Source organism: Giraffa tippelskirchi, chromosome 3 (genome assembly GCF_054371585.1).
Source record: "Giraffa tippelskirchi isolate mGirTip1 chromosome 3, T2T-mGirTip1v1.2.pri, whole genome shotgun sequence".
Lineage (NCBI taxonomy): Eukaryota > Metazoa > Chordata > Mammalia > Artiodactyla > Giraffidae > Giraffa > Giraffa tippelskirchi.
Window position 1 is genome coordinate 16,424,099 of NC_137277.1, and position 24,129 is coordinate 16,448,227.

Sequence of the window (24,129 nt, forward strand, 5' to 3'; positions counted from 1 at the left end):
CGTAGTCAATCTTAACTAAGAAACCACAGTGTGCAAAGCACCATTAAAAAGAAAGAAAACGAGGCAGAGTTTTTTTAGAAAGAGGCATGACAATCACCATCCTCCAAAGAGCTTACAATCTAAAGCATGAGTGGCCAACAGCTCCAGAAAGCCAAAAAACCAGCTTCCTCACGCAATAACTTCAGCAAGGGTTTTGTCATTCCCAGCACCAGCTATAATTAAAGAATCAATTTCATACAATTAAAATATCAATACTTGTAGAGTTTCAAATTTTTATCTTGAGAAGTTGTTTCATCTCCCTTTTATAAATCTGCTTTTAAGTACTCAGGTTAAGGAATTAAGAGCACATGGAATTGTAAAGAACTTGTTTCCAAGACTTGTTTTTCACTTGAGGTAATGTATTTTTAAGCCCCAAGGTAAATGAGATCTATAGATTATCACATATTTTTATCTAGGTTCTATTAGTTTCTGAATATTCATATAACGACATCTTGAAATGCCTTTTTTACAAGGTACAGTCGAGATAAACACAGAAGCTTTCTAAAAACAATTAAGGCTTCCCTCAAGATTTATATCACTGTAAGGTTATCGAAAATTGAATCTAGTTTCCAGTTTTACCTAAGATCGGCAAACGCAAGTAGTTACAACTTGAACACACTCTTTCCACTAAAGAGGTTAATATTTTTATTTTATATCACACTTTCTACAGATATATACTCCAGAAATATATCATTCCAGTAACAAATTCAGGAACATATATCCCTTTTAGGATCAACTCTAAATTAACACAAATAACTTGATAATGAACGAGGGGCAACTTCTCTTTGGCTGTGGAAAGCAATAGTGTTGTTGGAGAAAGCAAATGGAAATTTGTAGCCCAAGAGCCGTGCATCAGAAGCCAGCTCTCCCACCGATTCTCTGGGTGACTTTGGCAAATCCAGTGAGCCTCAGTTTCGACATCTATAAAATGGAGATAAAAGGATCCACTCTGAAGGATGTTGGAGAAGGAAATGGCAACCCACTCCAGTATTCTTGCCTGGAGAATTCCATGGACAGAGGAGCCTGGCGGGCTACAGTCCATGGGGTAAAAAGAGCCAGACATGACCGAGGGACTAATGCTTTGAAGGATGACTGCAAAGATGAAATGAGGTAATAAACACAGTGGTCCTGGAACACTAGAAAGTTCCATAAATGTTGGTCCTCTGTGTTTTCCCTTCTCCTGTGAAAAAGCAAAGCCTTGCTACGTAAATGTCCCCATAGACAAATATATGATTTTAATTAAACGTTTGTACACTAAAAAAAAAAAAATTGGCTTCACCATTTACTAAATTTTCTCCTCTGCATGGTAAATTATAATCTTGGTTAAACTGTTTCACAAAATATCTCATAAGAACCTTATTTTAAAAAATTAAAACTAATGAGGAAGTAGCGAATAATCCATTCTTAATTTTATTAATATAATTGAGGGCTTCATCTCTATACCCAAGTGCTTACTGGCTTCTGCAACCAAGGTAAGCAGCAATGACCTATATTTTAGGATTTGGATGTGACTGAAAAGTCGCTGTGCTGTTGGATGAAGACAGAAAGCCATGCTTATCACATCTGGCACGAAGTTAAGAGGACTAGCTAACACAGTAAATAACAGAAGCATGAACCAAAAACATTTTGTCAAACTTAAAATCAGCAGATGCCGTTCATCACATTTACATTTCAAAGTCCTACGATAATGGTTGTTGTCGCTATCAGGCTGCTTGTTTTTGAAGATTTCAAACAAAAATCTGGATGCAGAGACAGCTTTGCCAGGAGGTCACGTGGCTAAGACCAGGGTGAACCGATCACCTTGTCAGTCAAAACTGATGCAGCTTCCAAAACTAACGATGCTAATACTAAAGCATCAACAGAGCATAAGGTGCTGAGGTAACTAGTTTCCATATTTTCAGCACTGCTCCTCCAATATCTTGAGCCCAAGCCAGACCACACCTGTTGTTGTTTTTTTTTTTAATATTTATTATTTATTTATTTGGCTGCACTGGGTCTTGGCTGCAGCACGTGGGATCTATTTTTTTTTCACCTGTGGCATGTGGGATCTACTTCCCCAACCAGGGACTAAACTTGGGGCCCCCTGCATTGGGAGCATGGGGTCTTAACCACGGGACCACGAGGGAAGACCCCCAACACCTGTTTTTGTATGACCCATGAGCTATGCAGGGGTTGAAAAAAAGCAAAAGAATAATATTTCATGACATGTGAAAATTACATGAAATTCAGATTTCAGGGTCCGTAAATAAAATTTTACCAGACCACAGCCATACCCATTCATTTACGTACTGTCTCCGCCTGCTTTCGTGTCGCAAGGTCAGAGTTTAGTTGTTGCAACCTTACGGCCTGCAACTCTAAAATATTTCTATCTGGCCTCTTACGGAAAAAGTTTACTGACCCTTGCTCTAGAGTACCGTGTTCAGTATTTTTGAAAGGTCAGTAACAGAAGAAGTCCACGGGACTGGGGAGGAAGTCTGTGTATACAAATATGTGTGTATATACGTATGTGTGTGTGTATGTATTGACATATATGTATCAATGGCATATTAAAAAGAGGTTTATTTAAATAAAGAGCACATCAGCTATAAAAAGAATCAGATTTAAAAAAAGAAGGATTATTTTTAGGAGGAGGGTTCCAGTTACACAAAATAAGGAAGCGACAGCCATGGCTAAATAAAATGAGCTGAAATCTTGCCTTGTGTTACTACAGGAAATCAGCTTCTTGCTGCTTGATAAAGGGGAAGGGTTATATATAAAACGGAAAGAGGAAGAATGCGTTAAGACAAAAAAAAAGAACGTTCTAAAATACAAAATACAGTAAAGGGCACAGTTGCGTGATTTACTCGCATTGGACTTCATAAAATAGTTTTACAAACAACATCACAAAGCACAGCCACCTGTTAAGCTGTTATTTTGGCCCATCTATTTCCAATGACAATCTTGACACCCAAGCAAGAGACACACCACCATAGCAACATAAACATCACGATGTTGGAGAATAAAAATTTAGGAAGCAATTTATAGCCTCTGCAGGGCTGGAAATAAACTAATCCTTAAGCATTTGTTACTATGACATAACATTTCCACAGGACAAACTCAGATCCCCCTGGACACCTCAGGATTCTTTCCCACGGGCCATTTGGAAAGTACAGACTCCAAAAGTCAATATCGTACTAGATGGATTTCTAAAATAAAGGTATTTAAAGGTAATGAGATCATGTCATCTCATGCACAGCTCAGGGAATGCATGCTCACCAGGTGTTCAGATAGCACCCATACATGGACCATTATTATTGTCCCTTACATTTGCCAGATGGGCTTGTACATCACGTGATCAGACCCTCGTGGAGGCAAAAAGACAGGTATGGGAATACTATTCAGCCATAAAAAAAGAACAAAATCTTGCCATTTGCAGTAATGTGGATGGACTTGGGGGGCATTATGCTAAGTGAAATAAGTCAGAGAGAGACAAATACTGTATGATATTGCTCATGTGTGGAACATATAAAATGCAACAAACTGGTTAACAAAAAAAGAAGCAGACTCACAGATACAGAGAACAAACTAGCGGTTACCGGTGGGGAGGGGCAACATAGCAGTGGGGAAGTGGAGGTACAAACTAGGGGGTACAAGATAGGCTTAAGGATGTATTGTACAACAAGGGGTATATAGCCAATACTCTGTAATAACCGTAAAGAACTGTAACCTTTAAAATTATATGAGAACGAAAAAATCTTAAAAGAGGGGTATTTAAAATTGAAGAAACTGAGGCACAAAAAAAATCCAGTCTTCTTAAATCAATTCATGACAATCAAATAGCAAAGCTTCAACTAGTCCTTCTAACTCCTCACCATACCACAACACCCTAAGCCAGAAACCCCAACTTAGGGCAATATAAGGACTCTGAATCCAGGAGATAAATGCAAAGCGAAGGGTAGCAGAAAATGAAAGAAAAATCACGTTTGAACATGATGCCTCATTTTAGCCATGTTACTCGTTGTGAGAGGTGGGGCAATTACCAGGACTTAAAACATGAACTCTGTAAGGTGTGGCTGAGCTGCCATTCAGAAAGACCCAACCACAGGGAGAGAAAGCTGATCTTCCAGTTTGAAGATGAGACACACCCAAAAGGTACGTCAAGGGGCACAGGGTGGTGGCAAAGTGCATCTCCATCAGGGTGAACAGGTTCTACGCCAGCCTGGAGATCTGAGAGACATCCAGGGTGGACGCTGAACCCAGTGATCAAAACACTGGCCTGGCTTCCATTCTGGAACCACAATCCATTAGCCCTGGCCACCACTCCTAACTGTCTCTTTTTTTCCTTTGCTCTTCAGCATTCTCAGAGATAGAGGCCTGCAAGGCGCATGGGCCATGCCTTCTCCAGATCCACAGAAGAGACTGTCCAGAGGCCAGGACGACACTGGATGTAGCTGTTCTGCAGGTGAAAAATAGATGACTCTAGGATGAACTTCTCTGAAGCTAGGAATCTGGCTGCTTTTGATATAAGAACCATTCTTGACCCCCTGTGGGGGCTTCCCAGGTGGTGCTAATGGCAAAGAACCTGCCTGCCAATGCAGGAGATGTAAGAGCTGCAGGTTTGATCCCTGAGTTGGAAAGATCCCCTGGAGGAGGGCATGCAACCCACTCCAGTATTCTTGCCTGGAGAATCCCATGGACAGGGGAGCCTGGCAGGCTATAGTCCATAGGATTGAAAAGAATTGGACGTGACTGAAACAACTTAGCATGCATGTACCTGAATCCCTTTAAAATATAAGATGGTTTCTGACAGACATAACCAACTTTAAAAAAAAAAAAGCCAATTAAAAGAGCTCAGGCAGAAGGTTGAACACTATGTAAATAATGGCTGATTTTAAATATACTTGACCCTTTTGGAAGTGTGCTTCTTGAAAAGGCTTAAGGGGATTATTTCATTTGGACAACTAATAGCCTAATTACTATTTTTTAAGAAAACAACAACCAAACTCCTTTTCAGCCAATCTTGGCAAGAAATCTCTAAGAAACACCCATCTCTGCAGCACCATAAGTCATACTGCTGAAAAACATAATTACACTCAGCTGCATCCAAGTTTCCATCAGACTCAGTCCAAAAGAGGTGAACTATTGAATCCTGAATCTAAAGGTTTTTCATTTTGGGCACGATGCCTTTTTATGAGCAGGGAAAACATAACATCAAAAAAAAGTATTCATCATAACCTTCAATAGTCCAAGATTTGGGTCTCCAGGGTACACAGTACAGTCTGTACCCCAATGATTAAATACAATTCTAGTTACCAAACTCTTTGCACTTGGGGGGATTAAATAACTCTATTTCATATCTTTAAACCTGTCTTGGTGAGCAAAAGTACAGCCTATTTTCACAGCACTTTTCAGGTATGAGAACACCACTTTTATCCCCCATGTCACTTTTATGGAGGCTGAAATAGTCCGGAATGATGATAAATGTTAGGTGACATGAATGGGTTTGTCTTTTCATCAGCTCCAGCATCATCATCATCGTTATTTCAGACCAGGGTAAGCTCAGCCAAATGTTCATAATGTAGGCGCAAGTCACATGGATACACACCGTAGGGAACTCAACACATTTCAGAAGACATGCCCAGGGGCTCAAGTACAAACTTTAGACTTTAGTGATAATCCCTGTTCCTGGAACTACCTGTCCACACAAGCAGGTGATTACAAGTCTTGTTTTCTCAAGCATCTATCATGTTTTTTCTTATTTGGTTAAACTGCTAATTACTACTTTAACAAGAGTTATTTTCTGGGTTTTCAGTGCATTAGAGGTTAAACAGACATCTGTAAGGTGTCCCAGGCACACTGCAAAATTCTGAGACTGAAGACCAAAATCTTTATACCCATCATTACTTTATTTAAAAAAAATAAATAAATAAAGGTGAGGTGTGAGGTCACACCTCATGGCATGGAGGATCGCAGTTCCCTGACCAGGGATCGAACCCTCACCCACTGCAGTGGAAATACGGAGTCCTAACCATGGGACCACCAGGGAAGTCCCAACGTTCCACTCCTGTCTTGGACAGTGCAGGACACAAACTGCTCTTGAGAGTAGCAGGACCATAATCTTATAAAATCTAATGAAATCCAGGTTGTTGGCTAGTGATTTTGACATCACTAAGCAGATTGACAACAATGAAAATGTTACAAAGTTAACTTATTAATAAGATGTCATAATGACAGTTTTTTCTCCTGAATTAAACATCAAATCTTTTTTTAAAAAGAAGCTAACATTTTAACTATACTTCTTTATTTAGAAAAAGTGTCCAATTCAGGTCTGTTTCCACCTGGTATAGGAATAAAGCATTATTATTAGTCAACTATTCTATCTTCTATTTTAATAGAACACTTGTCAGTGCCGACTCTGTTGCACATACTTCTAAAATATGCTGGTACTTTTTCCTTCCATAGCAAGTATTCCAAACAAAAAATGTGATTTCTCTGTTAAGTGGCAGTATAGGAGGACTCCTGAATTAAAACTGTCAAGCACTTCAGATGTTGCTGCAAAGGTACAGGTCATTAATTGAGTCATTAACGTCACCCCAAATATGGACACAGGTCCATCTTGTCATTTTCCTCCTTAGAAAGCGGAATTCCAAAAAAAATTCTAGTTAGCTTCCGTTAATTCAAGTTTTATTGAGTTTGTTTCAGGAAATGATACGTGAGTTTAATGACAAAGTAATATAACCAATGCTTTAAAGGAAAGAAAAAAAAATGCTGACCAAATCCCTAGAGTAGTGAGTGCATAAACAGAAAGAAGAAAGGTGGTTGCCATGGGCTGAGTGTCAGTTTTGCAAGATGACAGTTCTGAAGATGAATGGTGATGATGGTTGGCCAACAGGGTGACTGCACTTAATGCCATCACACTCTACACTTAAACAAAATGGCCAAAGATGGTAAATTTGATGTAACGCGTGTTATATCATAATTTTTTTAAAATTATTTTTAAAAGATTGACCTGAATGTACACGTCCAATTAAGTGGGGCTGTGCTGTGCTTAGTTGCTGAATTGTGGCCGACTCTTGGCGACCCCATGGACCGTAGCCCACCAGGCTCCTCTGTCCATGAGGATTCTCCAGGCAAGAATACTGGAGTGGGTAAGCCATTCCCTTCTCCAGGGGAATCTTCCCAATCCAGGGATCAAACCTAGGTCTCCCGCACTGCAGGCGGATTCTTTACCGTCTGAGCCATTAGGGAAGCCCAAGAATACTGGAGTGGGTAGCCTATCCCTTCTCCAGGGGATCTTCCCGAAGCGGGGTCTCTTGCATTGCAGGCAGATTCGTAAAGAGCTGACCTACCAGGGAAGCCCCCAGTTAAGTCGGGTCCCCTTCAAATGGTTCATTTTAGGGCATTCCACGCTTATTTCCCTGGTATTGATATAGAGTGAAACATCCTTGAATCTCTGCTATGGAACACAGGTCTGTTTGCATTTTTTCATTATTTTGATGATGGTAAGTGTCTCTGGAGGAAAATTTTTAATTTTGAAAAGAATATTTTAGAGCTCCATTGTCAAAAAAATAATCTTTTCAAGTTAGAAAATTCATTTGAGCCCCCACAGGAGGTGTGACGCTAGAGTAACAACATGAATTTGTGTGTGTGGTTTGTAAACTGCCTCCAAGGCAATGCTGGCAAAGGTGAGACACAAGTGTCCAAGGAGCAGCCATCTCAGCAGGAAGGGAAAGTATACCAAACAACACATTTCGATCATTTTTCATACTCCCCGATTTGGTCACCTCCATGTGAAGGGTTTTAGGTGTTCAACTACATGTGCCAAAAACATGGTGGCTCTTGTCTGTTCCCACTGTTATTTCCAGATACTGATTTTGAGAAACCCACAGGTGCCCATCAGTGAACATCTCTGCTGCTGATGTCTATGAAAAGCCAAAGGTTGTCACTGCCATTAAAAGGAATAATTTCTGAAAGTGTAGGGGTGGTTCTCTTTTTAGAGCATGAACTATAAAAGTTATTTTCAAAGAGGAGTATGATTCATTTATCAAAGTTAAACTGGGGAATATCGCTTGGTTTAATACTTGGGTAAAGTTGATTGTTCAACAGGAGATAAAACTTATGCATCACTCTGTTAGCTCACCTGGAACAAGAAAACTACCTTACTCCAGTTATTTCCTTTGATAATCCTGAACAAGTTATTTAATATTTAAGAAATGTGTTTATGTGTGTGTATGTGTACTTATTGGGATAGAACTAAATAACCTCCAATGCTCCTTCCAGCTTTGGGATTCTAGCGAAGGCAGAACTGAAAAAGCAAAGACTCTGGGCTCTGCAGTCTGACCAGCATGGGCATGGATCCAGGTCTGCCACTGACTAGCCATGCAAGCATCCATAATCCATACCTGTAAAATGGGACAATCATATCCAACTCACAGGACCATTACGAGGACTAAAGCAAGAAAGCACTCGATAAATGTAATTTCTCTCTTTGCCTCCTTTGCATGCGGAATGTGATTGTGAGCAATCCAAGCGTACAAAACTGAAACTGAAGTTTTAAACCTCTTACTTTCCACACGAAAGGTTTCATGGGATATGCATTGCCGAGGCACAGAGTGCTATTTTATTACGTACATAAAAGCAAGGTGACTGCCAGGTCACATTCAGCCAAGATCTTGTGACACAGAGTGACTGCCCAGCTCCTCACTACTGCAATTGAGAGGTCAGGACAAGCAACTTTCACAATCTGTCTAAGATATGAAGTCGGAGATGGCTCAGATAAGCAAAGTGAGCAGTGCAATTCTGCGCTTTCTAGGGACTCTTCAGTCCTCCATGATACTTTTCAGGAAGCATAAGCACAATATTCATTAAGAGGCCCTACCACCATCTCTATAAACCGTCTACCCCAGTTGGAAACACTCCCATAAGAGAGTCAAGAGATAAGTGAAACTTGGCCATTTTAAGGATAAGTAAATATTAATAAATCCCATCATGATGGTTAAAACTAGAAAATATTGGAGAGCTTTGGAGAACTCTAGATAATCCAGCAAATAAGACCCCAAAGCACTTGAAGGCTTCAACAACTTAATTACACGTCTGTGCTAAGTCGCTTCAGTCTTGTCTGATTCTTTGCGACCCTATGGACTGTAGCCCACCAGGCTCCTCTGTCCATGGGATTCTCCAGGCAAGAATACTGGAGTGGGTTGCCATTCTCTCCTGCAAAGGATCTCCCCATTCCAGGGATTGAACCTGCGTCTCTTGCATCAGCAGGCCGATTCTTTACCACAATGCCACCTGGGAAGCCTCACTTTAATTATATTAGCATACAAGTTCATGGGGACTTCTCTTTTCCCAGTTGGTACATTTACTTCTGAATAAATACACAGATCAGTTAATTGGAGTGTAAAAATACACAAACTAATGCTCAGAAACACCTGGATCTGACCTTAATACAGCAAGTATAATCAGACCTAAACTCTGTGTGTGTGTGCGCGCGTGTGCACGTGTGCATGTGTAGGTGACATGGGGTGGGGAGCAGTCTTTGGAGATTAACTGCTTAGATTAAGTGCTTAAACGGCATTCTTACAGGCTGTCATCAAATTACATTTGTTTGGCCAGTCTTACTTCTCTAGATGATTCATTCTGGGAAAGAAACAACACCCTGAAGATTGTCAGATTAATTCTAAAGAAATTAAAGGATGATGATGTTTTCTCTTTGCTCAGGAACAACAGGAATTCTAGAAGGCCATGCTTCACCCAAACTTAAAAGAAGCAAAAAAAAAAAAAAAAAATTTTGTTTTAAAGTGAAGAACTCTTAGATAAATCTGATCAAGAACTTACGTTAGCTAACTTGTTGAGATGGATGAGTCGACTTCCACTAAAGTCTAAAAAGGAGTTTTAAGAGCTGGCCCCTTTTGTCAGAGTGCTGGGAAATGAAAGAATGACTCACTTTATACTTGATGGCAAAATCTTGGTGAGCTCTGGCTTTCGTGTTTCTGAATCAACAAACAGTACTGCATAATGTTGCTCAAGCCATTAGCCAGGAAGTGGCCAGTGACCCTCGACTCCTTTCTCTGTCATGGGTAAAGCTAGTGTGTCCTGGGCAGAAAGGCGTTCCTTCTAACTCTCTATCATCTTAAGAGACTTGCCCAGCCTCACGTGGCACGACAGAGACTACTGACATACAGTTTAAACAGCCATTTAGCCTGTTTTATAATGAAGCCCAGGATGGAAAGTCTTAAGGACATCTGCCAGAGATGAATAAAGCAGAGGACTCAACTCCTCCAGAATGCGTACTCCAGGATTCATTCTGCCATCACATCATTTTCCACCCAACGCGCAGAGAAGGTAGAAGAATTCGCTTGGAGCCACAGCCCAAGAGGCTCCCAGGTGCTTATTGTTTCCTCCATTCCTGATGGCCGATGCCAGCCTCTGTCCCCCCTTAGGGGCAGGGTGGCTGTTCCTGAAGATCATGAAGTATGTTGATGATCAGCCCTCGGTACTCTAAAGACCTGCTGCTACTCAAGTCGTGATAAATATTTTTTCCTGTAAGAATCAAATTCTGACCTAAATTGTAATCATTCTAGTCCACACCTGGTAGCTTTTTTTCCCCACACTGCTGCAGAAGAGAACGGTCTCCTTTGGAAAGCTGTCTAAATTCAGGATAACCAGAGTCATCTTCTTGCGGACAGGGACAATAACTTCTCACTGTACACACTCATGATTCAATTTCTGTGCTGTCAGTGTCTCTCTCTCTCTGAACGTAGATGTCTATTCTGCTGGAAAAATCCATAGATATCTCTTTAAAAAAAAACAGCTTTACTGAGATGTATTTTATGTACCAACTCAATGCTTTTTAATGTATTTAATATTTACACAGAGTTGCGCAGCCACCACCATAGTCTATTTTAAGATGTCGAGGAAACCTCTCCAATGTTCTCTGGACTATAAGCTAAGAGGGCAGGGATCATGTCTACTTTGCTTGCTCCTCCATCCCGGGCACCTGGTCTGATATCTGGCCAAGCACCTGGCACAGAGTAGGAGTTCAGTAAGTGTTTGTGATAGCAACACTTTGATGCTCCCCCAGTGCCAATCTGACCCTTCCAGATTTCGAAGTTTTCCAGATATGAAAAATAGCTACTTTCCTCCAACAGCAACTATTTTTTAAACTTTTTATTTCATATCGGAGTATGACTGATTAAGGGCTTCCCTGGTGGCTCAGTGGTAAAGAATCCACCTGCAATGCAGGAGCCGCAGGAGATGCAAGTTTGATCCCTGGGTCAGGAAGATCCCCTGGAGAAGGGCATGGCAACCCACTCCAGTATTCCTGCCCGGAGAATCCCATGGACAGAGGAGCCTAGTGCACTACAGTCCATATGTCGTAGAGTCGGACACAATTGAAGAGACTTAGCATATACGCATGACTGATTAACAATGTTGTTTCAGGTGGACAGCAAAGGAACTCAGCCATACACATGCATGTATCCATCCTCCCCCAAACTCCCCTCCCATCCAGGCTGCCAAATAACATTGAGTAGAGTTGCCTGTGTTGTACAGTAGATCCTTGATAGTTATCCATTTAAAAAATACCAGTGTGTACCTGTCCATCCCAAACTCCCTAACTATCCCTTACACCAATCCTTCCCCCTACTCCGGCTACTATAAATTTATTCTCTAAGACTGTGAATCTGCCAACAGAAACTTTTAATTCAGCTCATTTCCCTATGGTAGGCAGAATGGTCCCTAAGGTTCCCACTCTTTGGTGTATACACCCTGTATATGCACAATTTCCTTCCCCCTTGAATGGGGGTGGGTCTGACCTTGTTGGGTCAGTCTTTTTGAAAAAGAGTAGAGGTCAGAGACAAGAAGTCAGAGATTCAAAGTTGCAGTAAATACTCTTCTGTTGGCCTTGAAGGGGCAGACGGCCACATTGTGGAGGGGGTCACATGGCAGGAAATAGCAGGTGGCCTTTAAGAGCTGGCTCCTAGCTGATGGGCAGCAAGAAAGTGAGGACTTAGTCCTAGTCACAAGGAACTGAATTCTGCCAACTACCATGTGAACTTGGAAGAGTACTCCAGGTTCCAGGAGAAAATGCAGCTTGATTTCAACCCTGTGAGACCCTCAACAGAGAATCCAGTCACATGGTCTTCTGATCCACAAAGACCCTGAGATAATAAGTGGGTACTGTTCAAAGCCCCAAAGTTTGTGAAAATGTGTTGCACAGCAATAGATACTGAGTATACACTCCTCCAAGAATTAGGAGGAAGGCAGACAGGTTACATTAACTCCCAGGAATGACCAGCCTCAAATTTCTCAGAGGCATTGCTGTGGAATTTTAAAATGAGGAGGCTTTTTAAGAAAAAGGAATCTCTAGTTTGCAACATTTCAAGAGGTATAAAGCTGCAGTGAAAAAAAAAAGTGTGAAGGTAAACATCAAGGGTCAGATTTTCTAAAAGGTTCCTATTTTTCTCAGCTTCTTTCATCTATGCATGCACCAAGCATTTGCTGTGTGCCAGACCCAAGGTTTAAGCACCAGCATTGCCCTATCCAATATGGTAGCCACCAGCCATATATGGCCTTTGAGCACTGTAAAGTGGCTAGTGGAGACTGAAATGTGCTGTAAATGAAAATACACACCGGATTTCAAAGACTTTATATGAAAGAAAAATAAGTTAAGGGATTTCCCTGGTGGTCCAGTGGCTAAGACTCTGCACTCTCAAAGCAGGGGGCCTGAGTTCAATCCCTGGTCATGGAACTAGATCCCACATGCTGCAACTGAAGATTTCACATGCCGCAACAAAGACAGAAGATCCTTAGTGTTGCAACTAAGAGCCAGCACAGCCAAATAAATAAATTAAATAATAAATAAATATTTAAAAAATTTTAAAGAAAAATAAGTTAAAAGATCTTGTCAGTATTTTCTTCTGTGGATTACATGTTGAAAAGATAGTGATGGAGATAGATGACAAAGAAGTACAGATTAAGATAAATGTAAAAGCAAAAAGATAAGTACTATGAAGGAAATAAGTGTGAAGATAGCAAATGAGAGGAGAAAACTACTTTATATGGAGTGGTCAGGAAAGACATCTCTGAGGAGGTAACATGCCCACTTGTAAACCTGCAAGACCACCATAACCTCTCAAGTGTTATAACCCATGACAGCAGCAGGGTCTGAGGAGTTTGAGAGGACTAACAAAGGGAGTTGGTCAGTTGCAGGGCCGTCACCTTGCACTATTCCCATTAGGCTCCATGGAAAGTGCGCCCCCTGGAGGTGTGCGCCCCTGAGCTCCTGTTTGTATAAATTGTTAATAAGTTTTTGTCAGGCTTCCCTGGTGGCTCAGATGGTAAAGAATCCGCCTGCAATGCAAGAGACCTGGGTTCAGTCCCTGGGTTGGGAAGATCCCCTGGGCTACCCACTCCAGCATTCTGGCCTGGAGAATTCCATGGACAGAGGAGCCTGGCAGGCTACAGTCCATGGGGTTGCAAAGAGTCAGACACGACTGAGTGACTTTCACTATCTTTCTTTTCAAATTTTTCTAAGTTGGAGGGTGTGTATGTGCTTAGTCGCTTAGTTGTGTCCGACTCTTTGTGAACCCATGGACTGTAGCCCTCCAGGCTCCTCTGTCCAAGGGATTATCCAGACAACAATACTGGAGTGGGTTGCCATTTCCTCCTCCAGGGGATCTTCCCTACCCAGGGATCGAACTGAAGTCTCCTGGGGTTCCTGCATTAGCGGACGGATTTTTTTTTACCACTGAACCACCTGGGAAGCCTAAGTTGGAGGGTGGACAGTATGAAAAATCAAACTTCCAAGATAATTTTTTCAAACTTTACATTTTCCAGATACAAACTGTCCTCCAGTTTTAATAGCTACAGCACACTTGGACTCCGTCTGCCATGTAGCCTACGAAAAATCTCCAATTAGGAATACAACACAATTCCTGATTTCAAGCACGAGACACAAAGGGCAGACAGTTGGCCATCTGCAATCTGAAATTCTTTTTTTTTCGTCTCCCAGTGAGCTGAATTTGCTAAAGATTTGTAAAACCTTCCTGACTTCCTGCTACGAATCAGCTGGTTTCTGTATCTGTCTTTTTCTCTGAACAGAGGCAGAAGTGTTAGCTAGTTTTCAAAAAAATGTTCTGAGTTACTTGACTACACAGACCTCCAGGCAACAGAAAGCAGGGCAGAGCCCAGAGAGGCTACCCAGGGCACCTGTGTCCTTACTCAGGCAACTAAAGCAATGAAGCTCGATGTACTTTTCCAGTAATTGCCGCCCCTGAAAAACGTATTTACTGCCTGTCACTGTGCACACACTTTTATATATTTTTAAAAAACCATCTTTGTGAGCCCTCCACCCTCCACACACACACACACACACACACACACACACACACGTGTACACAAACTCTTCCCTGATTGACACTCTGGAGCAAGGAAGTGTTGAAAATAGACTATTTTTTTTAAAACTACTTATAAAAAGTAGTATTCTCCATTCACCTGAAATGAGAGGCTTCTGAAACAAAGATGTCTCCCTTTCTCTTAATATCAGTTATACTCAATCAGACACAGGGTTCTGAAGTTCATTTTTAAGAGCCTTAGGAACTTGCCACATGCCTTGGTAATGAACAGTAAAAGTTAATTACTACCCACTTTTAAATAGGGTTTTGTTAACAATAACGTGCTATTTTTTTTTCTTTCAAGGCCCAGAATCTGTTTCATAGGAGGCATTCACACTCAAATCACAGGGAAAATGTAGTGTTCTTTCTCCAGAGAGCATCTGCTCCAGTCGCCTGTTCCATTAGTGGTGAAAGGTTTGCACTGATCCATTAACCACCCCCCACTTCCTGGGTGACCCTCACTACCAAGAAGGGAGCTTCAGGAAACAGCTGGGCCACGATGGTAGCTCAGACAGTAAAGAATCTGCCTGCTAATGCAGTAGATGGGTTCGATCCCAGGGTAGAGAAGATCCCCTGGAGAAGGAAATGGCTAGCCACTTCAGTATTCTTGTCTGTAGAATCCCATGGACAGAGGGTGGGTTACAGTCCATGGGGTCGCAAAGAGTCGGACACAGCTGAGCGACTAAGTATGCACGCACAGGAAGCCACTAGCAACACGATTTCCGAACTGTGAAACAGGCAAGAGAAGCTGCCAAAATAGCCCAGAAATTGACCCTGGCCTGGGTCTCTCCCAATGAAGCTAACAGAGGGAAAAAAAAAAGTCAAAATAGTGCTCATTCTTAAAAAAATTTTTTTCTAAAATTATGTTTATGAGGAACCTTGGAGAAGGTCTATGAGATTAATCCAGGGGGTCTTTCTCCTTTACATTTCAGGGTATCACTTTGTATAGAAGACAAAGTGTCGAGGAAAATATCACACTTAAAACCTCTTTTCTTCAAGAATTTCTGCCCCAATAGGTTTGCAGATGCATTTCACGAAAATCCTTTAAAATGGAGCAAAAGGAGCTCTGTTGGTCATTTTGGCATCTTCATTTATGTCATTCCAGAGACGGCACCACCCGGATCCCAAATCTGTTCTCAGAAATGTACGCAAGAAGATTCTCCAGGGACTTGGGAGGGACTGGATAAAGTGCACTGGCTCCCTGCCAGGACAAAGAACACAATGATATTCTGTTAAAAAGCTGAGTGCTTTTTTCCCCCCTCTCTCTCTCTTTCTTCTTTCTTGGAGGGGTTGTTGTTGTTCAGCCTCGCTAAGTTGTGTCTGACTCTTTGCAACCCCATGGACTGCAACACGCCAGGCTTCCCTGTCCTCCACTATCTCCCAGAGTTTGCTCAAACTAATGGAGGGGGAGTTTTTCATTGTGCATCAAATCCCTGAAGACCACAAATAAATCCCCGACATTAACGCTGACGCAGTCAGAACAGGAAGTGTTAACACCAAAATGAGCAATGAACTTGAAAAGATTCCTACCTTAGATCATACTGGGATGTGCTTAGCTCTTGGAAGATGCTTATCTTACTGATAAGGACCTGTCAGGGAGGAGTGATCAGACTGCGCTCCACGGAGTCCTGAAGATGCAGTTTGGGATCCATGTCAGATGCTGGGATCAGTGGCAGCATCCAGGAGTGGCTTGGGAGGGAAGGTGTTGAACTCCACCATAATCTCCATCAAGTCACACACTCAAATAAAAATACAATCTAAGGAAAACCAGTGGGCTTATTATACAAAAGCAGCTTCAAAGAGAGCCGCTGGACCCTTTTCCAGGCAGCTGACGAACTGCTAAAATTCCCCTAATGAGACAACATCTGAGTCTCCAACCCACCTTTCCCACTACAGACTGATTCGTGCATCCAGTTTAGGGATATTTCCTTCCAACAAGGAATCCCAGAGGGGGAAGAAGTGAGAGAATCCCTGGCTTGTAACAAAAAGAGCTTTGCTCCGGGTTCTGGCCTGGACCTTGACCTTGGCTATGAGATGGGCAACTAACTGACTGCACCTTCCAGAGCGCCAGTCTTCTCTTCCACAAAATGAAATGGGTCAACTCTAGACCATCTGTAATAGCCCTTCCAAGTCTAAAATTCTACAATCTCTATCACCAAATGTTTCAAATAAACACAAAGACAACTGTCTCTTTACAGGCAACTATTGGCCCCTAGGGACCTCTGCTGTTTAGACCTTTCCAACAGGCTTATATTTAGTTCAGAGACAACAACACTGAACATAAATGAGGAGAATATTCCAATGAAGTGGGTTTTTTAAGTTAAAATGAACCTATGAGATGTTACTTCTTATAGTTCTTTACTCTGAATATGAATGTCTAAAAAACAAAACACCAACACTCTGAGCTAGACTGTAATTCAGCTTTATTTGCTTGATCTCCTAGAGCTGTTCTTCTTTCCTGGAACTAGGGAACATTTTATGAGTCAAAATAAGGTGAGTGAAACAGTAGAAACCAGATTCTCTATATCCATTCAAAAGGCCTTTAGTTTTTCATTTAGTTGACAGTGCTAATTTTCAAGAAATTTTTGTTTTCTTTTTGCTGGATTAAACATGAGTAACGGACAAAAAGCTGAGTAAGGAGAAACAAATACTAATGGTTTTTTTTTTTTTTTTTTTTTTACCATGGCTCTGGTTTTAGTTTGGCTATTAACTAGCTGTGTGGCCTGGCACACATTACTTAGCCTTTCTGAACCCTGGTTCACTCATCTGTAAAATGTGGGTAACACACCAGTCCACCTTCCTCTCCCTTCTACCAGGAGTTAAATGAGATAAAGCCAGGGAAAAAGAACAGACATATAGTGTTGGTTCTTTTGATGACTCTCTAAAACAGGGGCATTTGCCTAATTTTTTAAAGTGTGGACATCGCTACTAATTAACTGTGGTGGTCAGAACAGAGACAAGTCCTAAAACATAGGCTGAATCAGGCCCAAAACAAATCAAGAGTTGTAGCAAGGGGACTTCCCTGGCAGTCCAACGGTTAAGATTCCCCCTTCTGATGCAGAGGGCACAGGTTCGATTCCTGGTCAGGGAACAAAGGTCCCAGGGCATGTGAGATGAGGCCAAAAATTAAAAAAAAAAAAAAAGAGTTGTAGCAAAAGTGAGGCTTCCAAAAGTCTATTAAGTTGATGGCAATTTTCTTCTTTTTTTTAAAAAATTTATTTACTCATTTATTTTTGGGTCCTCATTGCTGCAGGTGGGTTTTCTCTGACTGCAGAGAGTGGGGGCTACTCTTTGCTGAGGTGTGTGGGCTTCTCCTTGCTATGGCTTCTCTTGCTACAGAACACGGGCTCTAGGCGAGCCAGCTTCAGGAGTTGAGGCTTGTGGGCTCTAGAGTGCTGACTCAGTAGTTGTGGCACGCGAGCTTAAATGCTCTGTAGCATGTGGGATCTTCCCGGACCAGGGATTGAACCTGTATCCCCTGCACTGGCAGGTGGATTCTTCACCACTGGACCACCAGGGAAATCCCAACCATTGTCTTCTTTGAAGACACATTAGTTGCTTCTCCAGTTTTCAGTGTTACGGTTAGGAGGACATGGTGCTAAGGTGGACGGTGGAGATTGTGGGTTCACTACCAGTCAGGCCCTAGGGGTCTAACCTCTGGTAAGCTGGGCCTCCTGTCCTCACGCATCATGATTTGGTTAATCTGAATCCTTCCACTTGGAAACCTCTCTCAACCTAAACTGCCCTCCTGGTTCTCTAACAAAGAAAACTACTTCGGAATACGACCTTCCAGATACTGAATCAAGCTTTGGTCCAAATGAATGATACATTAAGTAAGCTACAATTATACATTACGTTACAGGCCTAGCCTCATTTCATTTGCCAATTAAGAAAAGAAGAGCCTCCACCTATGCCACTCAAATAAGATTACTTCACACCAAAATTGTAGTTATTTCAGTACCCAAAAAAAAAAGTGTACAAAGGGTGGTGGTGCCTGAGGATTCAAGAAAGCCTGAAAAGGGAACCAACCAGAATAAAGAGATGCTGCAGGTGGTATAGATGATTCTAGAGTTGGTTACTTTCTTGACTATCACCTGCCTTGCTGGGCATTTCATGCCATACCAGCGTTGCCCGGAGATCCCAAACTCCTCTCGAAAAAGAAAGTCATTAGGAGGAGATGGAGTGAAAGCACACACACCTCCAAGCTGAACTACTCCAGCTTAGCAGCTCAGGGGTTGGGAAGAGCTCAACAATTCCTAAAATTGCTTTGGTTAACCAGTTTCATTCATTTGCCACCCCGTTGTCCACAGAGCCGGGTGCTGTTTCTCCACAGGATTTACACGGTCTGCCTACCCACATGGCATCCATCCTTCAAGGACCTTGTTCAAATGCTGTCTCCTCCAAAGTCACAGAACCGCGCTTCTCGGGTGTTCACTGCGGGGCGCGGGGGGGGGGGAGGCGCTGACCTCTCTTTGTCAGTCAGCCTCCCTCGGATACATTCTGCAAACGCGGAGCTACTTTGATCTTGCCTTGGATTGTACTGTGGGTCTTAACACTTGCTCCAGATGACCCATGCAGACAAGTCCCTTGGGAGCACAACCACGTTCTTGGTTAAAAATCTTTTTCTCTCCCAAAGCACCTTGCCCCTTCCCCAAAGTAGTGGCTCAAGAACATATCGGAGAGATTAAGGGCACTGTATTTAAACATAAATACGGTTTGGGTCGCCGGTGTCACGTGTGTTGTCACACCAAACCACACTAGTTAAGTTTCAAATTGCCCTGATTGGCTTCAAGCTCCCTCGCAGTCCCTGGACAGGCGCTAAGCAATTGTGAAGTCACCAAAAAGGTAGGGAGGCAGAGGGGGAATAAAGGGAAGCCGGGCCTGAATAATCCTCACTGAGTCATCGTTTCCTGAACGTTACAGCTTGCCGCTTGGCGGGGACGAGGGGTGCGAATACGGAGAAAGCAACCTGAGCGGCCGGTGGAGGACGAGCCCAGGAAGAGTCCCCCGCCCCTCGCCCTACAGTTGGGGGACCCGAGAGCCTGGGGGCCCGGCCGGCACCCGCGTGCTACAGCGCCCCCCTGTGGCCGCGCCGCAGTCCCCGCCGCTCGCCGCTCCCCGCTCCCCCGCAGACCGCTCTCCCCGCGGCCCAAGAAACAAGACACGCACAAAGTTTCCGAGCCAGGCGGCTAGAGAAAGGTCGAGGCCAGGTTCCGGAGCCTCGAAGCGCGGGCGTGGCTGGAGCGGCGCCCATGCTGGCGGCGATGGCAAGCGGTCTGGGTCCAAACGGACTCCCCCCTCCCCAAGGATTCCGAGGTGTCCCCAAGCGGGACCCGAACCCTCCAAATCCCGAGGGCGAAGGACTGCTCCCTTACCCCAACGTTCTAGCGGTGGGCGGGAGAGGAACCCGGCTCCACGACGGGAACGGGATGCCCACCTCCCAGGGTTGCGCTACTAGGGTGTGCTTGGAGCTCTTGGGTTTGCTTTTCTCGTTTTCTTAATTGGAGGGAGGGGACGACCAACTCCCTTTGGCGCATTCTGATACTCAGCGATCTGAATTCTAGATGCCCCTAAAGAACCCACCTGCAGTCCACCGCCCCACCCAACGTTGCTCTCCTTGCTGGGGTGACAAGTGGAAGCAGCAACTCCCCTCCTCTTCCCCCTCCAGCCTCCCGGTTTGGGAGGCAATGTTCCACCAGGGTTTTCCCCGCCGTCCGCAGTGGACCCGCTGGCGGGAGGAGGCGGCGGGGAAGCGGCGCCCCGGATCCGGGGACCGGGAGCGGGCGAGGCCCGGCCCGGCGCGGCGCTTACCTCGTCCACGGTGAGTGGCATGCAGATCCGGTACTCCTTCAGCAGCATGGTCCTGCCGGCCACGGACCTCCGAGGCGGAAAGCGGGTGGGGCGGGGGTGGGGGCGCCCCCAGACCAACAAGGCTGCCGCCCAGGCGCAGAGCTGAGCGCCGGGGGGCCCGTGCTTGGAGCCGGTCGGCGAAGCAGCCCCCCGGGCGGTGAGCTCAGTTCCTGGCTTCCTCCTCTCCGCCCGAGAGCATGTCAAGGTTTGGGTCCGAGTGTTCGAGGCTTCCCCGCCTCCTTCCTCGCCGAGGTCGATCCGCCTGGAACACGGTGTTGCAAAGTCAGGGAGGGAGGGAGACCCACTGGAAACCAATCTGATCGGCAGCCCCGGGCAGCAGGAGCGGAAGCCAGTTCAGGACATGCCCGTCGGCGGGCGAAGGAGGGAAAAAAAAAAAAAGCCACGAGGTTTCCAAAAATTACACGGAATACACAAAAGTCACCCTCTCGATCCGCCTCTGAAACCAGATCTTAACCTGGCGACTGCCACCCCCCACCCCCTTTTCCGGCCGGTCTGCCCAAGGCGAATGTCACCGAGCACACATTGCAGCCAGAGCCAGAGATGCTGACTTTTCAGACAAAGGCTCGAACGGCTGTGCTCCCCGGAGGTAAACAAGATTTCCTTCTCTTTTTAGGGCCGGTCGCCAAGGCGCTCCAGGGGCTCGCTGGGTGAGAAAAGGGAAGCCTCCGCCGCCGCGGCCGCTCGGCTTCTGCGGGGCTGGGGCTCCGGATTCCTCCGACCTCGGCTCGCGGCTGCGAAGGGAGGGCGGGCGGCGGGAGGAAGCTGGCGCCTTCCGCGCGCGTCCCCTCCCCCGAGTCCGGATCCCCGAGAGCCGTGCGTGCCCGCGAGTTTGCAGCCACCTCGCCGGGGCCGGAGAGTCGGCGCCGAGCTGCGGTGTGCCTCGGGCCGGGGAGGTGGGTGCGGGAGGAGCGAGCGCGAGCGCAGCTGACATCAGCAGCCGTCGCGGCGGGGAGGGTAGCCCCATCCGGCCAATGGGGAAATGGCAAAGAATGTGGAGGATTTAAACAAAACAGCATGTCTCTCCCGGGCTGCTGCCAGACGGCGGGGCTGCCCCGGAGAGCCGAGGCCGGCCGGCGCTGGGGAAGATCGGAAAAGAGGGGGCTCCAGTCGGCTCCTTGAAATCCTTTGAGTCTTGTTCTCAGATGTATCCCGGGTGCCACGGTGCTCTGTCCAGACACTCTGGGTAGCTTCTGGGTCCAAGGTACAGGAGTGTGTCCCTTGACCTTTAGAAACGGTTTTTTGTGGGTTTTTTTTTTAACAAATGCCCACCCGAGAGGGTTTTCACTTTGGTCCGGTAAACAAGTCCAGCGCTGGAGAGGCAACGGGATTTGGGAGCAAAAGAGCAAACCCGTGCCTGGTTTCCTAACTGGTTTCACAGCAGGAATGCAGAAACTGGAAAGTGCAACACTGTGAATGAAAAGAAATCCACACGGTAAGACACACAACCAGGGAGAACATGAACAGGGACATAGCCTTTTACCTCTCCTGGCCCTGCTCTGCAGTCTGACTGCAGGCTTCGCAGAGCAGCAAGAATAGGTCCTGTCAGCACTCCCAAGTTCAAAAAGTCACAATGAAATGTCAATGAAAATGCCTGGAGTGTTGGTATTTCATCCATATTAAACAGATCCCTCATTTTAACCACAAGAGGCACATTCTTCAGTTACTCAGGAAGCTGCATGTAACTGCTGAAGTCTGTTTTTCATTTGTCTGGTATTTTAAAGCTTGTTTTTCTGAAAAGTGCTGGATGAAAAATGCATCAGTTGCCTCTTTGCAAAATAACCTGCAAGCATCATCTTTTCTTGGAAAAGAAAAAAATATTCGTGCTCTAAGATCCTGCAGCTCCTCACAAGGCTTTGGATAGCAATGCAGATGGCCTCCATATTACAGTATTTAAAATTATGAGCAATAAGTAATTAACCAATACAACTAGGGTGGGCTGTGGCTAAAATCATCCAGATGGCTGAAGAGAATTTCTGTGTGAACATGATAACAAAGGCTGATAGAAAAATGACACCCTCTATCCAGCTTATATTCTAGGGAAAAACTATTTTCTAGATAAATGCTTCCCAGTGTTGGCTCAGAAAGATTCACAGCAACTAATTAAAGCTAAACCAAATTCCTCGAGGTGGAAAAATCTAAATCTGATGCTGTACAATAACACATGAAAGCCTGCAATACGCAGAGGAAGCTCAAGCTGTTATTCTTTTTCCTGCTTCTTACTAAAACAAGTGTAGTGGCTTCACTTCTAGCACTTAAAACTCTTCCTGGAGGCAGCTAGGGGATGTAGTGGCTAGCCACATACTCATACGCACACAGGACATCAGGATACGTGGACATATTCCTGGCTTCCCAGCCATTCCTGACATCAATTCTATAACTTAAGTATTTCGATGATGAATATTATGGTTGAAGAATTAACTTCTCTGCATCTGTTGTTGTTCAGTCGCTCAGCAGTGTCCGACTCTTTGCGGTGTCCATGGACTGCAACACACCAGGCTTCCCTGTCCTTCACCATCTCAGTCTGCTCAAACTCATATCCATTGAGTCAGTGATGCCATCCAACCATCTCATCCTCTGTACCCCACGCTTCTCCTACCCTCAGTCTTTCCCAGCATCAGGGTCTTTTCCAACAAGTCAGCTCTTTGCGTCAGGTGGCCAAAGTATTGGAGCTTCAGCATCAGTCCTTCCAATGAATATTCAGGGTTGATTTCCTTTAGGATTGACTGGAGGTTGGATCTCCTTGCAGTCCAAGGGACTTTCAAGAGTCTTCTCCAGCACCTGGCAAACTGGAAATAACCACAGATATGCTTCTGCCCTTTCCCTCTCTGCTAAGCTGCCTTCTCCCCTGAACTCTTCCTTTTCACTCAGTTCGCATGCCTGGTCACATTACCCTTGTTCAAGCACAGCTGTAATCCTGCCACCTTCAAAACCTTAGTAACTCTCTATGGTCTAACTGAGCAAGCTGAAATTCCTCGGCAGGACGATCAAGGGTCTGAATCTATCATTCCTATGGAGCCTCACCATCCTTTTCCAGCCCTACTCTAGCCAAATGAAAAATATCTCTTGTATGGAGAAGGGTTCCACTTACCTGGATCCGTCTGCTCCTGCCACTGCCTTCACAGAGAACCCTCTCCTACCCGCTCCGTCAGGACCCCAGCAGGCAACAGGGCACTGACAAGGTGTGTTTTGGGAAAGCCAGTCTGATGGCCCTGTATTGGATGGCTTAGAACAGGATACTAGACAGAGGCCAGAGGTCATTGCACTACTGTAATTCTAGAGCAGACAAATGGAGAGTCTGAATTAGCGAATGAAGAAGAGATGATGGATTTAAAAGATTCAGGCAGTACTTGGGCACCGAAGGATTTTCGCTCCAACGGCGCTTGGGGGAGGGGAGGGCAAAGGGAGCGCGTATTCATTCATAACTCACTCACACAAAAGGAGGAGGGCGCCATCTACTGGTAAGACACCTTGCTTTAAAATGTTTCAAGTCACCGTCAGCAACAGTCTGGCGAGAAATGTCTGTTTCAACCAATGGAGTCTGCAAGGTTCATTTCCAAAGAAACCTGAAAGTGTTGCTACCATCACTAAGGATAGTAGCGATGTTCCATTAACAACGTACACTCTACAGTTTACAGAATCATCACATATTAAAACGTGAGGATGGGGACTCCCTGGTGGGTCCAGTGGTTAGGACTCTGTGCTCCCAATGCAGGGGGCGCAGGTTCAATCCCTAGTCGGGGAACTAGACCCCACATGCTGCAATTGAGACCCAGCGCAGCCAAATAAAAAAAATTATCATTTTTTAAAAAAGTGTGGATGAGGTGCAAAGGGCAAAAAGAGGAAC

General features: G+C 44.6%; 1 protein-coding gene across 2 annotated transcripts; it reads right to left on the bottom strand.

Moving 5' to 3' along the window:
* Nucleotides 1-20,308: 20,308 nt before the first annotated feature.
* LOC145541159 (uncharacterized) lies at nt 20,309-23,869 on the bottom strand. 2 transcript variants are annotated; one of them, XM_081576856.1, is made up of 3 exons: nt 23,717-23,869; nt 23,374-23,558; nt 20,761-21,692 (listed from the first exon to the last, which is right to left on the bottom strand). In XM_081576856.1, exons 1-3 carry the CDS (start codon nt 23,735-23,737, stop codon nt 20,837-20,839), a joined length of 1,062 nt encoding a protein of 353 aa, XP_081432982.1. In that variant the 5' UTR covers nt 23,738-23,869; the 3' UTR covers nt 20,761-20,836. The 2 variants fall into 2 exon arrangements, 1 of the variants encoding a protein (XP_081432982.1); XR_014078834.1 differs by lacking the exon at nt 23,717-23,869 and having other exon boundaries at nt 20,309-23,071; nt 23,374-23,580.
* Between the last annotated feature and the right edge of the window lie 260 nt (nt 23,870-24,129).

Bases quoted from the DNA above. Each gene is read 5' to 3' on its own strand.
- LOC145541159 (XM_081576856.1), bottom strand. From the start codon at position 23,737: ATGGCGCCCTCCTCCTTTTGT. The intron at 23,559-23,716 runs GTGAGTGAGTTA...TGTCTGCTCTAG, and splicing joins TGGCGCCCTCCTCCTTTTGT to AATTACAGTAGTGCAATGAC. The intron at 21,693-23,373 runs GTAAGTGGAACC...TTTCATTCACAG, and splicing joins GCAGGAGCAGACGGATCCAG to TGTTGCACTTTCCAGTTTCT.